Genomic DNA, 15,136 nt, shown 5'->3' with positions numbered 1-15,136 from the left:
CGCTAGCGGTGGTAGCTAAACGTAGCACGGGCCCGGCAGGAGGAGGGGGGGGGGGGCACTGTGTGCAGAACGGCCGAGTGACGACTTTCATCTCTGAGATGATCTCACAAGTGTCGACCTCACAACTGACTTTCTTATGATTTACAGATAAAGATAAGAATAAGAGTCATTTTCTCAAAGACTTCTATAGAATCAGAAAGTGGAGTCGCCCCCTGTTGGTCAGTTCCAGTAAAAACAGGTTTCAGACTTTGACACAGTTAATAATCTATACAGACTCAGAGTCATCTTCCATTTTTAAAAACAGTTTATGGCTACGACCCATGTTGAAACACAAGGAGGTTATGTTTTCACCTCATTCGTTTCTTTGTTTGAGGGATTGACACAGAACTTGGTGGAAGGATGAGGTTGAACAAAGACGTGGATGTAACTTTCCTCAACATTGTGAGAAACACATTGATTTGACTCATCTTAATGTAAGGACACATATTTAGAAGCAGATTCCTAAGAGTGTGTGTGTTTTGGGCCTCGGTGGAAACATGAGCTCCACTGAGACACGTTCTAGTTTCCTATAGAAGATCCACAGCAGCATGCCACAGTTTGATTCTCCTATTTTCATTCTGACAGTAACAACTACACTCTCCAGCAGTTCCTCCCGGGTTGTGATCAATATATTTGTTATAAAACAAGGGACAACAAGTTCTTAAATTGATGTTGTGGTAATATAAAAAACACTCACACGGCCAAACGTTGACCTTTGGCAACCTGAGGACGACACAGTGAATCTAACACCATCAAACCGGATTGTGTTTAAACAGAGTTTAACGACACATCACATGATGATGGGCGAGTGACAGGCACACAGAGAGAGAGAGAGGCAGCTTCCTGTGACTGGAAAATCTCTCACCACACAAATGTAGATGAGGCTGCTGAGTCAGTTTGCGGTTACATAAACGTTTGCGTGGATTATGTGGTCATCAAAAGGGAGATTGTTGTGTATCCCAGTGACGGACCTCACGTAACAAGCACAGGTGAAGAACACAAGAGGGAGAACAGCAGCTTTCAGAGAGTGAAGCCGAAAAGCAAATCAATCGTCTGTTGAAGGAGGCTGAGAGGTGGTCGAAAGAGACATGATGGAAAAAACTAATTTTCACAACAAACTAAAAAGCACAGAAGAGGCACTTCATCGCCGAGGAGGATTTTCAGAAAGCCGCGGTAAACGGCTCGTGAGCGACAGCCTCCAACTCGCCCACGGAGCCAGAGTCACAGAGAGAGAGGTTACATTTAGATGGCACCTCGCTTTTCTGACCAATCACGTCCAGCGGGTTAAGGTCAACGACCACAAATCAATCTGCACGAGTCCAGGCTCGTCCGTCGTGTCCTTGTTCAGAGGAGAAGAAGAACACTCTCCAGGATCGACAGTCGAGCACAGAGAGCACTGATGGATCACAGGACCAGTACGTTTCAATCCTCTGTCAATATAGAATAGAATATTTCTAATATCAGATTTTTTAACCATTTCTAATAAATGCATGTTGTATTTTATTAAGTTATATCATCACATTGTGTTGTAATGTATCATAACCATAATCATATTTTGTCATAACGATAGTTGTACAGTCTCCAAACCTCAAAGTACAGATGCCGGAAACATCTGGAGAAGAATTAACTGCATCCAATAAACTAAACTGAACAAGCTAAATGGAGAATATAAAAAACTTCATCAATTAGTTGGACTCGTGATCACCAGTGAGTCGGACTGGGTGATGCTCAGAGGACTCACAGTGGATCAGTCTCATCTTTACATTTAATCGTGGCTCAGAAACTAAATGCATCTCCTCTTTCTTTTTTCGGGCTCTGCAGGAAAAGCTTTTATATTTCAAGCCCTTTTATATTTCATGCCAATAAAGAGAAGTGGAGCTGACAGGAAGGACAGTTTGACAGTTTATTCAAGCTGCAGTTTAAGAGCCACGAAGCTCAAACTCTGAGGAGAATACCGAGCGGTTCACGGCTCTGAATATTCATGATGATCTCCATACACGTGTCTTCTAAAGCTACTATTTGTTAAAGGTTAGATGTCAGCAAGTAAACCAATAAGTGAGGAACAGACACTTGAGGAAAATGTGAACAGTTCACCTTCAGATGACAGAAGCCCATTATGTATTCAAGGCTCAGGATCCAGATAAGGACTTGGAGATAAGGACACGGTTATTAATCTACTCAAAAATACAAATGGCAAAAGATATCCACTCGTTACTCACAAACACCATGTGACACGTGAACTGACCAGAGCTTGTCAGCAAAATGAAGGAATTCATGGCAATTAAAGAAATATATAAAACATGATTTATGAAAATCAGTTCCCAGAATAGTGACAACACTTGACTCCACCCTCTAGTGAGAAGCTCCACCTTCCACGTGACTCACCGACTCTTCATGAGAACCTTCTTGCACCCTCAAGGTTCTCCGTGGTTCCTGGTTCTATCCATGACTCGTTTGAAGCTTCATATTGAACCTTGATCTTTGATGACCCTTATACTTGTCCAGTTTTAGTTTCACTAACAGTGGATCTTCATCTGTAAACCTATGGACCCTCCTCATAAATCCTGACAGCCGTCTCTGCCCCTGTGTGAAACCTCTGGAAGGTCCTTCCCAGAAGGGAAAAGGACGATAGACTAATAAAAGTTTGGTGTTTAAGACAAAGTGTTTCCTGAAAATAGTTCACGTGAACCACAGCAAACCTCTTAATGAGCCTGACGAGGCTAAAAACCTGATTAATAAAAACCCACATAGACATTCTTAAGAACCCGTCTTAGTCACATGAACACTGGAGCCAGGTTTAAAACCACAAGAATCTTGAGCTGACTCCCAGAACCTCTTAAACGACACCTCAGGCCTCGTTATGGACCTTTGCAAACATTCTCCAGAACCTGTGAAACTAAATGAATCACCTGCAAACCTCCTCACCGACCACTGGAGCCTCTGAACCGAACCCAGGGCCAGCCGGCCTCATGCTAACAGCCCCCGGAGCCTAGAGCAACTACCAGCAGCTTCTGAGCTGCACCTGGAACATCTGAAGGACCACGAGATCCTCCTGGGGGGAAGGGGGGGGGGGGGGGGGGGCGGAACTGTTTGATCAAATTCCTGGATTCTCTAATTGGCTCCTAGAACTCCTGCGATATTCTGAATGACCCCTGAAACCACCAGGAGGCAACTGAGCAGTTCTGAGTTCCACAGAAAAAACACTGGTTCAGTGCAGAGTGTACACACACACACACACACTATTTATATCGCACCACAACACTGGAAATAATACAATCGAGGACACACCACAGCGTGTGTGTGTGTGTGTGTGTGTGCTGCAGCTCTCAGCATCCTTGCTGTTGTACATCAGTCGAATGCAAGCCAAGCTCCGATTTACAGCTACTGCCAAACTCAAATACACACACACACACACACACACACACACACACATACACACACACACACACACACACCTCTCTGTAGTGTACAGCGGCCACCACAGATAAGCTCAAATAAACAACAGACCTGGAAAAATAAATCCACCTCTCTCTCTCTCTCTCCCTCTCTCTCTCCCTCCCTCTCTCTCTCTCTCTCTCTCCCTCCCGGGGGACGAGAGAGGACATCCAAAGAACGCCGCCTGTTACTATAAAGCTTCTTGACTTCACACACACACACACACACACACACACACACACACACACACACACACACACACACACACACACACTCACACCAAACACACTGTGCGATACAAATAAGAAACAGAGAGGGAGGTATGGTTCCACTGGGAGGAATCACCTCTTCTATCGCTCTATACTCCTTTTATCTACTGGTTAATGAGGAGCAGATACCCACACACACATAAACACACACAGACACACACACTCAAGGAGCTACACACACATGCATCCTCAGGACTGTAGTTTCATCAGACCGTCTCTCAGCGAGTGTCCCACTTCCAGAACTATGGACCGCTGCTTACATCATTATGTAACGTGGTGATTGTGTGTGTGTGCATGTTGTTCCGCCCTGAGAAGCTTTGAACACTCAGACTCTTTCCTCAGCATGAAGTGGTGTAACACTGCAGGCTCTAATGAGTGTGTGCATGACGAGAAAGAGTGTGTGTGCATGAGTGTGTGTGTGTGTGTGTGTCCAAAACAAGCATCGAGCATCTCTGTGATTAGTGAGTTAATGGAGTTTTTGCAAAGTAAGCAGTTGCCAAAACAGGAAATGGAGTTCAGTGCTGTGTGTTGATGCTGCAAATACACAGCGGCTATAGAACCTGGGAATGTGTAGCCACTCTGAGAAGTGTGTGTGTGTGTGTGTGAGTGTGTGTGAGTGTGTGGCTCCCTCAAACCTCAGAGGGATCTCTAGAAACTTCTTAAATTACTCCTGTGCTTCATGAATTCTTCACACAAAGTTCGATAAGACGACTGGAACCCCCCAAACTTAATCTAGGAAACTACACAATGACCCCATGATCCCCCTCGGTGACTGGAACCACCTCCAGAAGACTTTATAATGAGGAACACAACGTGTTCTCAGGGGCTTCATTAGAACCTCCTCATAACCTCTCTGGAAACTACAAACCTCGCTTATACACATCTACAACATCCTCTCTGACTCTTGGTCTCATCCTCTCAAACAGCCAAGCCTCCAGAAGGACAAAGAGATCATCCAGAATAAGTCCAAGAACCTCAGTGACCTCTGGAGCTTCTGAAATAATCTGGTTAAAAAAACATGGCCCCATGAATCCCTCTCAATAACTTTTGGAATATCCTCAGCATCCTATTCACTCAACTTCCTCAACTTACTTCCCAAAAGTTAGTGAATCTCTTTGTCAAGTCTTCATGACACCTGAGCCTCGAGAACTTCAGCTGAAAAGTTGAAAATAACACTTGAAAACCTGAAAAGCTCCTGGAACCAGAACAGATTGTTGTTCTGTGAGACGGCTGACAGCTTCTTGATGACGCCTGTGACCTTGTGACCTCCTCCTCGACCCCGGGGGGGTCATAATACGCTGACCGAATGTAAATTATATCTGAAGCTCTGTTGCAGAACTGAAGAGCTTCAGAAAAGCCTGTTAAATTGATTATTTAAGTGAAACCTCCCCTGTGAGTCTTGACCTGGACTTTTAAACAATGATTCTTCCTCAAAGTACAACTGGAACTTTTCAAATGACTCCAAGAACCTGGAGAGGTTTCATGGAGCCATGGTTTTTGCAGTTCACTGAGTCACATCCTCAGATCACGCCTCAGTGAAACCTGGGAGCTCCTCAATGAGCCAAGAACCTTACTTGGTGAACCCTGAAACCTAAACGTCCCCCCCCCCCGGTGACCACTTGGACGTCCTCACAGAACACATGGGCTTCACTCAAGCTGTGAAGCTCCTGTACAACATCCTGCCGCCTGAAGAACAACTGGAACCTTCTTATTCCAAGAAACTCATCAGTAAGTGGAGAGTTTGAATTTGGCAAAGCTCCTGTAGATCCTCCAGATATGTTGATGAACTCAGTGAACCATGAAACCTCCTCAACAAGCCATGACACCATGAAACCTCCTGAGGAACATCCTCTGTGACTCTGAGGTCCTGTTCGCCGAAGCTCGACACTCTTCAAGGACTCTGATCCTCCTTCATACATCTCAATGAGCCTGGGAACCACTAGCCAAGAAACTCTTCCTGGTGACCACTGGGACCCAGGAGCCTTCAAACTGGTCAAACTTTAACTTCACTCCTTCAGGTCCCACAGATTCCCTCAGCCTGTGAGACCTCCTCACAACATCCTGCCTCCTCAGGAAACATGTGGAACCCTTTAGAGAACTTCCTCAGTGACACTTCCCAATGTTATTTAATTCACACCAGACTCATTCATGTGTTTTTGAACACATATTCATCTTTTAGTGTAATTGTAGTAACTCCACTATCTCTTAGTGTGATTTCATTTCGGCTCAGATCTTCATTAATATGGAACATGAGGAGTTTATTTGGGCTAAAAGCTGCTGAACATCGAGAGCTGCTGGAGATATTTTAATCTTTGGACATTAAAGCTTCACTAGTTTGAGAAAACAACTAAAAATAGTGTGTGGAAGTTTCCAGAGAACACAGTTCTGTCCTGGGAGTTTCTGACAGACTGGAGGAGAACCAGTGGCCCCCATCATCACCCACCAGAGAGAGGAAGAGGAGAACGAGGGATGATGGAGGAGGAGGAGGAGAGGGAGGAAGGGGGGCGAGAATCCCTGAGGAAGAGCGAGAGGAGTCAGAGAGCGGCGGCCTCCCGTCAGAGAACAAGAGGGGGGAGGAGGAGGGAGGAGAAGGGAGGAGGAGGAGGGAGGAGGAGGCGTTGTGCTTCACTGAGGAGAACACATGACCACCTCGACCCTTCTCTTTCTTTACTCCCTCCTGTGGATCCCTTTTTCTTTTTCTTCAACTACTTTAAACCATCTCATCAAACTGTCGTCAAAGTTCATTCTCCATCATTCAAACCTCACAAAGAGTTTGACTTCATGAGTTCTACTTTCAGAATATACGTCCTAAAGTTTACACAAAATGTTTGATCGGTTAATTACTTGTTGAGGGAAATAACAAAGCATCATTTCCAACAAGAAAGTGTTTATTAAATCATAAAGTTGAGCCATCATGGTATATTTATAAACTGATTCAGATGGTTTTGCAGAAATGGCAAAAAAAGGAGAGAATCCATATCTCAACTTATTCTCATGAGCAGTGAGTGAAATTCACACCGAATTGTGTTGTTATGCTAATCAAAGGCACGTTGTCAATTTTACTGTAATAACCTGCAGAGTTAAAAAACACAAACCAGGCAGGAGACTGATATCTGACTGGATTTAAGGGACGGTCGAGTCTTGGTGGAGAATCGAGTTAATAATTAATTCAACGTTCATTTAAACGAGTGAAATCACACAAGCTCGTTAGGAACACACAACATTCGGAGGCGGAGCTACTCGGAAGTTCCCGTCCCTGCAGACACACACAAACCTCGACACTTAAAAACCCACGACACAAACAGTTTACCAACAACGATACAATGCTGCGTAATTAGCATAAAACTCATCAACAGGCAGCAGATTATTCATGACTCCGTGTTCGCTCCCTCTTTAAAACCTGATTAAATGTGAGTTTGGATTCCTGCTCCGGCTCGTTCAGACAGACGGTTGATGAGGGTGAGTCCGTGTCACCGGTTTCACCAGCGGTGGAAATCAGGCTCCTCCATCGGCACAGACTCACACAATGACTGAAAATGATTTTATATAAAAAGAACGAACCATCCGCGCATAAAAACAAGAAACTGACAAAAGGTTAAAATACAAAGTTCTGCTTGTGAGCACTCAGAGTTTCACATGTTCCTGTAACACACACTGTAACACACTGTGTGATGATGATGTCACAACACTGGAGTCGAACTGGTGGCAGAAAAGAGCCAAGACACAAAAAACCTCAATGATGTGTGTCTGTGTGCGTCTGTTGTGCAGCGATTACTTCAGCTCGCAGACTGATGCAATCAGCAGATAAAGAGGCTGTGTGTGTGTGTGTGTGTGTGTGTGTGTGTGTGTGTGTGTGTGTGTGCCAAATACAGTATGGTTGCATGTGGTTTAGTCTGGGGAGATGAGTGCACCCCCCCCCTCCCCACCCTCTCAACACACACTCTTCATAAATCAGCTTGTTATCCAGTGTCATCTCTATCTCTCTCTCTCTCTCTCTCTCCCATTTCCTACTTTCTGTTCTTCTCCTCCCTCGCCCTACCTTTATTCTTCTTTCCCTCTCTTACTACAAACACACAATCCAATCCCACAAACTACCCCCCCGCCCCCCCCCCCCCCCCCCCCCTTCTCTCCGTCTGTCAGTCCATCCGTCACAGACAGGAAGTGGGATGCATTAGCAGAGTGAAGAGGGGCTGATGGCATTAAGGTCCATTATCTGAGCGTTTACAGGAGGGGGGGGGGGGGGGGGGGGGGGGCAGTGAAACCATCCCACCACATGAGGCTTCCTTCCCGCTCCAGAGAGCAGACCATTGTGTGTGTGGTCAGAACCATCATGTCCCTGCCTCTTCACGCCCGTCTCTCAAGCTGCTGTCTGACCTGCACTGGAGTCGGAACGTCTTCCTGACATGTTCCTCAGGGGCTGCATGTGAAAACTCAAATGTCAGAGTGAGTTCTCAGGATGAAGAAGAGGAGTCGTACACGTGGAGGAAGGCTAAATGTCATCTATTTAAAGACACAGCATCTAACGGAGGTTTACTGGAGCTGCACCTCGGCCCAAACTGCTGCTCCACCCAGAAATATGAGGAGATGATGAGGGAAGGAAAACATCCATCCATCTCCATTTTGAAGCTCTAATGTAAAACCCTGACAGTCCATCCACCTCTGGTCCGAGTCAGAGTTGTGGCAGTGATGTAACTGGCTTCACCGGCGACCAGCTGTTGCTCCGACTGCCCGATTCCCGCTGCCACATGTCATGAGCGTCCATTTGAGACCTGGATTATGTCCAGATTATGTGACTCTATGAGGATAATCCACCTTTAAAAGCAGGTGATGCATTAAGAACAGACTGAGCCGCGGCTGCAGCTTCACTCCGGCCACGTGCTTCTATCTAATGCATCCGTCCCCACACTAGTCTCACAGATGCAGGGACAGGACAGACAGGAGGACACATTTATTTTTACAGTGGCTGCAAACAGCTGTGGACAAATGTCACATGCACCGGTCATGTAATAGACAGGGAGCAGATTGTCTCCTTTGCAGCTGCTGCTTAGTTACAGAAAGAACGAGGAACAGTGATGATGATGAAACGGGAACAACGATGTCTCCAAACGTCCCCGTGTCAGTCCCTGAAAACCTCTGGAGTCATGTGGACAGCAGGTGGTGATGGGGGTGATGGGGGTGATGGGGGTGAGAACTCAGAGGTGGAGGTTTGGACGTGGCCTCAGACCAGAGGACGGACGTCTCCCACACACGGAGCATCAGTCCTGTTTCCTGTCCGACCAGCTGAAGACCCCTGTGACTGCTGAGCGTCCGAGGCCGGTCAGCTGGTCCCTGCTCCTCCTCATCGCTCTGTCTGCAGCCCTGGAGAGCGGCCGATCCACAACCGGTCCCACGGCTCAGTGATCGATTCCCTCGGCAGCGGGGGGAAACCGGAGGAAACAGCTCAAACAGCTCCTCTGATCCGAGCTGAGTCACTTCTTCAAAAAACCCAATTAGGAAAAAACATGTGCCGCTGAGCTGCTTCATTATTGCTTGATTAACCATTTAATGATGAACTTAAATTATGACCAGCTGCACGTAGTCACTTTGTGCTCGCTCCAAAACAAACGGAAAAACAAAAGAGGTTTTAAAAGCAGAGTCGGATCAATAGAACTTTGAAGCTGGTTTGGTTGGAGACTTCCTCACAGCTGGAACCACAACAGATGTCCACTGCAGGTTTATTTCAAATGTGTAATCAGACTGTGGTGAAGGATTTTTAGTCCAGTGATGAACTTAAGCACAAATGAGAAATATTAATATTTCATACTTCTACTAAACCACATTTTTCTGGCAGCTGGTGAATTAGTTATTCTGCAAATTAAGATTTTACATACAAAATCTTTCAAGCTTTAGAATATGATGCATTGTTTATGCATATACAGTATGTGTGTGTGTGTGTGTGTAGAGTTTCCTGATAGTACTTTAAAGTTTTCATAATGTGAAGGATCATTTTTATATACTTGTACTTCTCCACCTCTGCTCGTCCCACTGTAGAAATAAAGGTTTTAAGTTTTGAATCAAACACAGAAAGTAAAGAGTGTCTGTAGTGGTGTGTGTGTGTGTGTGTGTGTGTGTGTGTGTGTTAATCCTCAGAAGACTGGCTGTAATCTGTTGACCTCTCTGCTGGTACAACACACACACACACAGAGAGAGAGAGAGAGACACACGCACACACACAATAACACACACACAATAACACACACTCACTCACTCTTCCTTGGGAAAATACCCGCAGCTAAAACATGTTTGACCATCAAAGTGGAAGATTGTACAACGCTACTATTCCCTCACACTGCAAAAACACACACACACACACACACACACGCACACACACACGCACACAACATAACCCTGACCTCATTCCAGTGTGTTCGAGTAGATACAGCCACTTACACACTCTCCTGCTCTCTATCACTACCTCTTACTCACACACACAGACTCACACAGACACACACACACACACACTGGGTGGCAGTAGCCTGTAGGCGTGCGAGCAGCTGTGAATAATTGTGTTTACAGATGGCACACGTACGACCTGTGGGCTGAGAGGGAAAGAGAGAGAATTGCTCTTCTCGCCCTCACAAAGAAAGACAGGGATGACATTTAGACCGAACCTCGCTCGCCCCTCCTCCCTCCCTCTCTCCTCGCTACTCTCTATTTATTTCCCGGTTTCAATTATTTTGCTTCAGTTGCCTTAATTGGCTTCAGCCCTAACGAGGCTTTAGCAGCCAACGCAGAACAATGAGCAGTGGCACCGCTGAAGAAGACGTGTGTCTAATTAATCATTTGGCTCCAGACAGGAGCTAAGTGAAGTACTTTATTTATACCAAAGGGAAAATTAGCTTTAAAAGTCAAACAATACAAAAGCAGCAGCTCTGGTATAATTATCTAAACTGTTTTATTCAGTAGGCGGAAAGTAAATAACTTATATGAATCTGACAGTCAGGTGACTTCAGTGCAAGTCGGCCTATAACAGACGGACATAGATAACTTTCTGAAAACGTATTAAACTAAAGACACTTTTCCTCTGGTCAGAAAACACACTAACATCTGGATTGTGAGTGTAACAGTTACTTCAGTTGTGTTGGATTTGGCTGCGACGCTGTTGACCCCCCCCCCCCCCCCCCCCTCCCCCGCCCAATTTAGATTTCTGTGTGAACCATCCCTTTAAATTAATTTTCACTGCTCAGTTTTCAATATATCAAAACAAACTGCAACAAAAAGTCATGTTAGCAACATGCACGTTCAAAAGTAAAAGCATTGTGTGTTTGTGTGTGGGTGTGTGTGTGTGTGTGTGTGTGTGATGTAGCATCATTAGCATCTCTCACAGTCGTTCATAGCATCTGCTAACCAGCTACGACCTGTTAGCATTACAAATAAGCTGCTTTCCCGTAAAATGATAAACGGGGACAGACACACAATACATCAGCATGCTAACACAATGACAGGCGGACAAAATGCTAACTGCCGAAGTCGTAGGGTGTGTGTTGTGTTAGCGTATTCCCTGCTAGCCTCCCTCTGTGGATCTATAAGTGGAGCTGATGGAAGGGTGGGCTCAATATGATTTACATAATTGGGATGTTAATTCGTTAAGCCGTGGGAGTTGATTATGTTGCATATTGATTGTGTTGTGCTGCTGTGAGGTCGCACACCTCTTTAACAAATGTATACACAGCGCAGGGAATTGTGGGAATCTGATTAAAAATACGAGGTTAACATTCCTGCTGACGTGCCGCATTGTGACACAAAGGGCAAAGTGTGTGTGTGTGTGTAATGAAAACTGTTGTGGCTTTTCGCTGTGTGCACGTGTTTGTGCGCCCGCTCCCCTGGAGGCTGATGGATGGATGGATGGATGGATGGATGGAGGCGGTGAGTAGAGGAGAAGAGGGAGGGGAGACCCCACCTGGTCTTACCGTTCTCCGGGTGCTCCATCTCGCCGATGCTGCCGTCGGGGGTGGTGCGTTCGAAGTGGTCCTCCGGCAGCGCCAGGGGCCCGGAGCGGGGCCCCGAGGACGACTTGGAGCTGGGCGTCTCCGACTCCTCCAGGCCGCTGTCGTAGTAGCTGTGCTGGGACGCGTCCTGCAGGTCCTGGGCCTGGTTGGCCGTGGAGAAGGTCACTCGGCGGTGGGGGGGCTGTGGTTGGCAGACGGAGAAGAAAAAAGATCAGTTTGAAAAATTCACAAAAAAAAGCACTTTAAGTTAAATTTAACACGTGAGATGGTTTTATTATAAATCGGTTCCAGTTTGATCTGATGCAGGTGAAACAGCTTCAGTGATTAAAGACGTGAAGAAGAAGCCGGGTGTAAAAATAGCTTCAGTTGAGTCACTTAGACGCGTCGGGACTTCTCATTAAGACGCTCTGGTCCCAACGTGACGGATCTGAGCTCCTCTTTGATTCTGAGCTCACACCATGAAGATCAGTCAACTTTCATCTGGAATCACTTCTCATCTAATTTCATCTCCTCGCTGCGTTTCATCTCCTCTCTCGTCTCTTCTTCTCAGCGTTTTCATTTATAAAAGACGACGTTGATGTTCTCCTCCCTGACCATCTTCTTCACAGGCTCCCAACTTAGGAGGAAGATTACTTGATAATACGAAGAATGAAGAGTTGATTTGCAACAGGAATCATTTTCCCTCTGTGGTTTCAGAACCAGTTGGTCGAGGACGTTTTACTGGGATTAATTCAATGGATACACTTCACGTTTGAAGGTTCCACCTCCACAAGGAGCTGCTTCCACACGAGTGGCTTCCTGTTTTCTTTATCTCCAGCAAATGTGCACACACAGAAACACAGAAACACAAACACACACACACAGGTGGGTGTGTCATGCAAGATTCAAAATGATTGACAGCCCGAGATAAGGATGTGCCAGCAGAGAAGAGGAAGATGACAACTTGCATGACTGCATCTAAAATAAAAAGCTTGAGATGTTTCAGGGGGACAGAGATGCCCTCAACGGAAATCAACGATACACAAGATCCATTCTGGTGAGTAACACTGTGAGTTAACACAACAGGAAATATTGTTTCCTCCGGAGAACAAAACTCACAAAAAGATGAATCACATTCAATCCTCTGGCTTCAGGTTTAAAACCCAAACATGAAGTGAAACATCTGACGAAGACTCGGAGACACGAGGACGTTCAGTCTGAACGTTCCCACATGTTCCTGTTTGAACGAGTCGGACCCGACAACCTGCTGCTGCTGCTTCACAAACACCAACTACACAACATGTCATTTTCTGTACAATTTCCTGAGTTCGCATCTGCTGTAGATTTAATAGCATATGATACCTTCCAGAGCCACTCAGTGTTTTTCAAAGCTTTTTAAGACTTCAGAGTTAATGTGAGAGTTGTGTGAAAGTCTCCAGCATGTGTTTGGCTCGTGTCCCACGCGGCAGCTCGCCGGCATTGAGCACGTTTGGTTTTAATGGAAGCAGCCGGCTGAACACACTTTACTGCTCCATTTGCTGCATGTGATTCTGGGAGGGGGGGGGGGGGGCAAAGTTCCCGTCCGACTTGTATGTGTTTGATGGTTTTGTAATTGAAATAAAATTATCCCCCAGACACCCTGTGCACGTGCAGACTGCACAGACACACACACACAAACACACACACAGTGCCAACGCTAAGTGCTGCCAGACAAACAGTGTCCTAATTCAAAGGTACACAGTGCACGGTTTCAATCACACACACAGACACACACACACACACACACACACCTGACCAACCGGCCCGGGCTGATAACGAGAACCATCCCTGGCTCCACCATGGCAGCCCGGCACTGTCGCGACCCTAAACCAGTTAAACCAGCAGATCAGAGCTCATCAGGCACTGGGACTGTTTAAAGCCGTTATCTCTTTTGTTCACGACAGCTGAACGGTTCTCTCCTCTGAACACGTCTACATATCGAGTCTCTGCTGTTTGCATCTGAAATATTTTGAGGGAAAAAACAATTTCAAAAAATATCCTTCACTCCGATGCCTGGAGGTATAAATAGGCAGAATAAATGTGGCAGTGATGGAGAATGTATAAAAGTGAAACCCCGGTGGAGCTGTCCTTTACGCAGCGTGGACACTCTGTGCTGGAGCGGCTCCACAGATCCCGGAGCTGCCGGCGGCGGGCCGGTCTCCAGGTGGATCTCAGCTGATCTGAGCGCATCACTTCCTGTCTCTGTTCTCTGTCGAGTCCCTGAAACTACAGGTGCTCACAGGGGTCAACACCACGTCCCTCGATTCGCATCAAAACAGAGGTTTTGTGTAAAGGAAGCTTTGTTTTTTATATTCCATCAAGAATAAATTATTCTTAGATTTTATTTCGTCTCTCACCAGCCTGTAAAAACCATAAATATAATAAAACACTGATTAATGTGTTTGTTTTTTAAAAATACAATAATGGTGGCTGGGTTCTGTGCAGATTCTCGTCTGTGGTCAAGGCAACAAACACAATTTGTCTGTGGTTTTGTTTGAATGTAAATAAAAAAGTGAGTTTGAGGTTTCTGTTTCTAACACGACCAGAATCCTTCACTCACATTAACAAAGAGCTGAAAGAATCTAAACGACCATAAAAAAAAGGTTGTTTGAAAACACCTGAAATACGTCTGTCAACGTTTCACAGTCATATCCAGAGTCTTCATATGAATATCATTCCCTCAGCGCATCGATTTAATCCTGTTTACATTGTGTTGCCTTCAAAATGTGTCATTCACTGCAAATTACGTTGTATTCATGAGACAGCCCCCCCCCCCCCCGAGCAGCATGGAGGAGGATCACTTATCCCAGGATTCATTGCGTACTGGTGCCAGAAAGAATCTTGAAAAGAGATAATGGTGCCAAACAACTGGACTCAAACATTATGTTTTTAAGAATTTATCAGGCTTTCACTCAAATCCTCTGTGGAGCAGAGTGTCTTCTTTCAGTTCAACTGATGCCTATAATTTAGTTTTTGCAATATTTGTGATGTGACATTTAAACTGAGTCTCTCCTCGTCCATTATTTGGCTGAAAAGATTTTAAAAGAAAGATTTCTGTTGGAAAATCTTCGAGAGTGAAGAAGAGAACATGTGACGTGTTGAGGTGAAAGAAGCAAACGCAGCAGTTTGTTGATTCTAAAGCAAACAGAGGTGGTTGTCAGTGTCGCACACATTCAGTTTGTTCCTCAACACAAAACACACACAAGGGGAACAAAGTGTTCATCATGAAATCTGCTTCCAGCTTCCACTGCTGCTCACTGTGTGAGCGTCAGGAAATAAATCACATCTATATTTACATGAAGAGAGAAATGAAGCGGATCAAATCGTTTTGATCCCTCTCATGCCTGTCAGTCACCTCCAGCACAGACACACACACACGCACACGCA

The 15,136-nt window shown here is 45.6% G+C and overlaps 1 protein-coding gene across 1 annotated transcript in view; it reads right to left on the bottom strand.

The window, feature by feature from the left end:
• Positions 1-15,136, bottom strand: part of LOC128445766 (protocadherin-1) — a 135,829-nt gene that overhangs the window by 57,361 nt on the left and 63,332 nt on the right. Inside the window, exon 4 of the mRNA XM_053428601.1 lies at positions 11,693-11,912. Within this exon, the coding sequence (XP_053284576.1) occupies positions 11,693-11,912 (220 nt within the window). The remainder of the gene's footprint in view (positions 1-11,692; positions 11,913-15,136) is intronic.

The sequence above is a fragment of the Pleuronectes platessa genome, chromosome 8 (genome assembly GCF_947347685.1).
Source record: "Pleuronectes platessa chromosome 8, fPlePla1.1, whole genome shotgun sequence".
In the NCBI taxonomy this organism is placed as follows: domain Eukaryota; kingdom Metazoa; phylum Chordata; class Actinopteri; order Pleuronectiformes; family Pleuronectidae; genus Pleuronectes; species Pleuronectes platessa.
The sequence above is the reverse complement of the archived record's forward strand: the minus strand, read 5'-3'. Positions and strand labels throughout refer to the sequence as shown.